The 322-nt window shown below is 39.8% G+C and overlaps 1 protein-coding gene across 1 annotated transcript in view; it reads right to left on the bottom strand.

The window, feature by feature from the left end:
- LOC119588845 (inositol hexakisphosphate and diphosphoinositol-pentakisphosphate kinase 2-like) overlaps positions 1–322 on the bottom strand; it is a gene marked incomplete at its 3' end in the record, with an annotated part of 41,624 nt that overhangs the window by 3,739 nt on the left and 37,563 nt on the right. Inside the window, 1 exon segment of the mRNA XM_037937485.1 lies at positions 25–179. Within this exon segment, the coding sequence (XP_037793413.1) occupies positions 25–179 (155 nt within the window).

The raw sequence follows: 322 nt of genomic DNA, 5'->3' as shown, positions 1-322 counted from the left end.
CCTCTCTGAATTCTTTTGCCTCACCTTTCTGAACAGCCTCTGGGATCCTCCTCCTGCTGAAGTAGGATAGTAGATGTAGATGTTGTGATCTTCAGCAGATACAGGCTTCTCTACAAATGGTTTGTTGAACACCACTCCATTTACCTCCACATGATCCTCACCTTCAATCAGTTCCCGTTCTGGATAAAAAGTATTATATCTTAATTTTGTTTGGTCTGGTTTCACAAACTGAAACTGGCTCTAGCTACTGTGAATATCATCCTACTTGGTACACTCTACCACATTCTCAATTTCAATTTGTGTCACCTTGTATTTTTCATAA

This window comes from Penaeus monodon, chromosome 24, assembly GCF_015228065.2.
Source record: "Penaeus monodon isolate SGIC_2016 chromosome 24, NSTDA_Pmon_1, whole genome shotgun sequence".
Classification (NCBI taxonomy): Eukaryota; Metazoa; Arthropoda; class Malacostraca; order Decapoda; family Penaeidae; genus Penaeus; species Penaeus monodon.
Note: the sequence above shows the minus strand (reverse complement) of the source record. Positions and strands in the feature narration are given on the sequence as shown.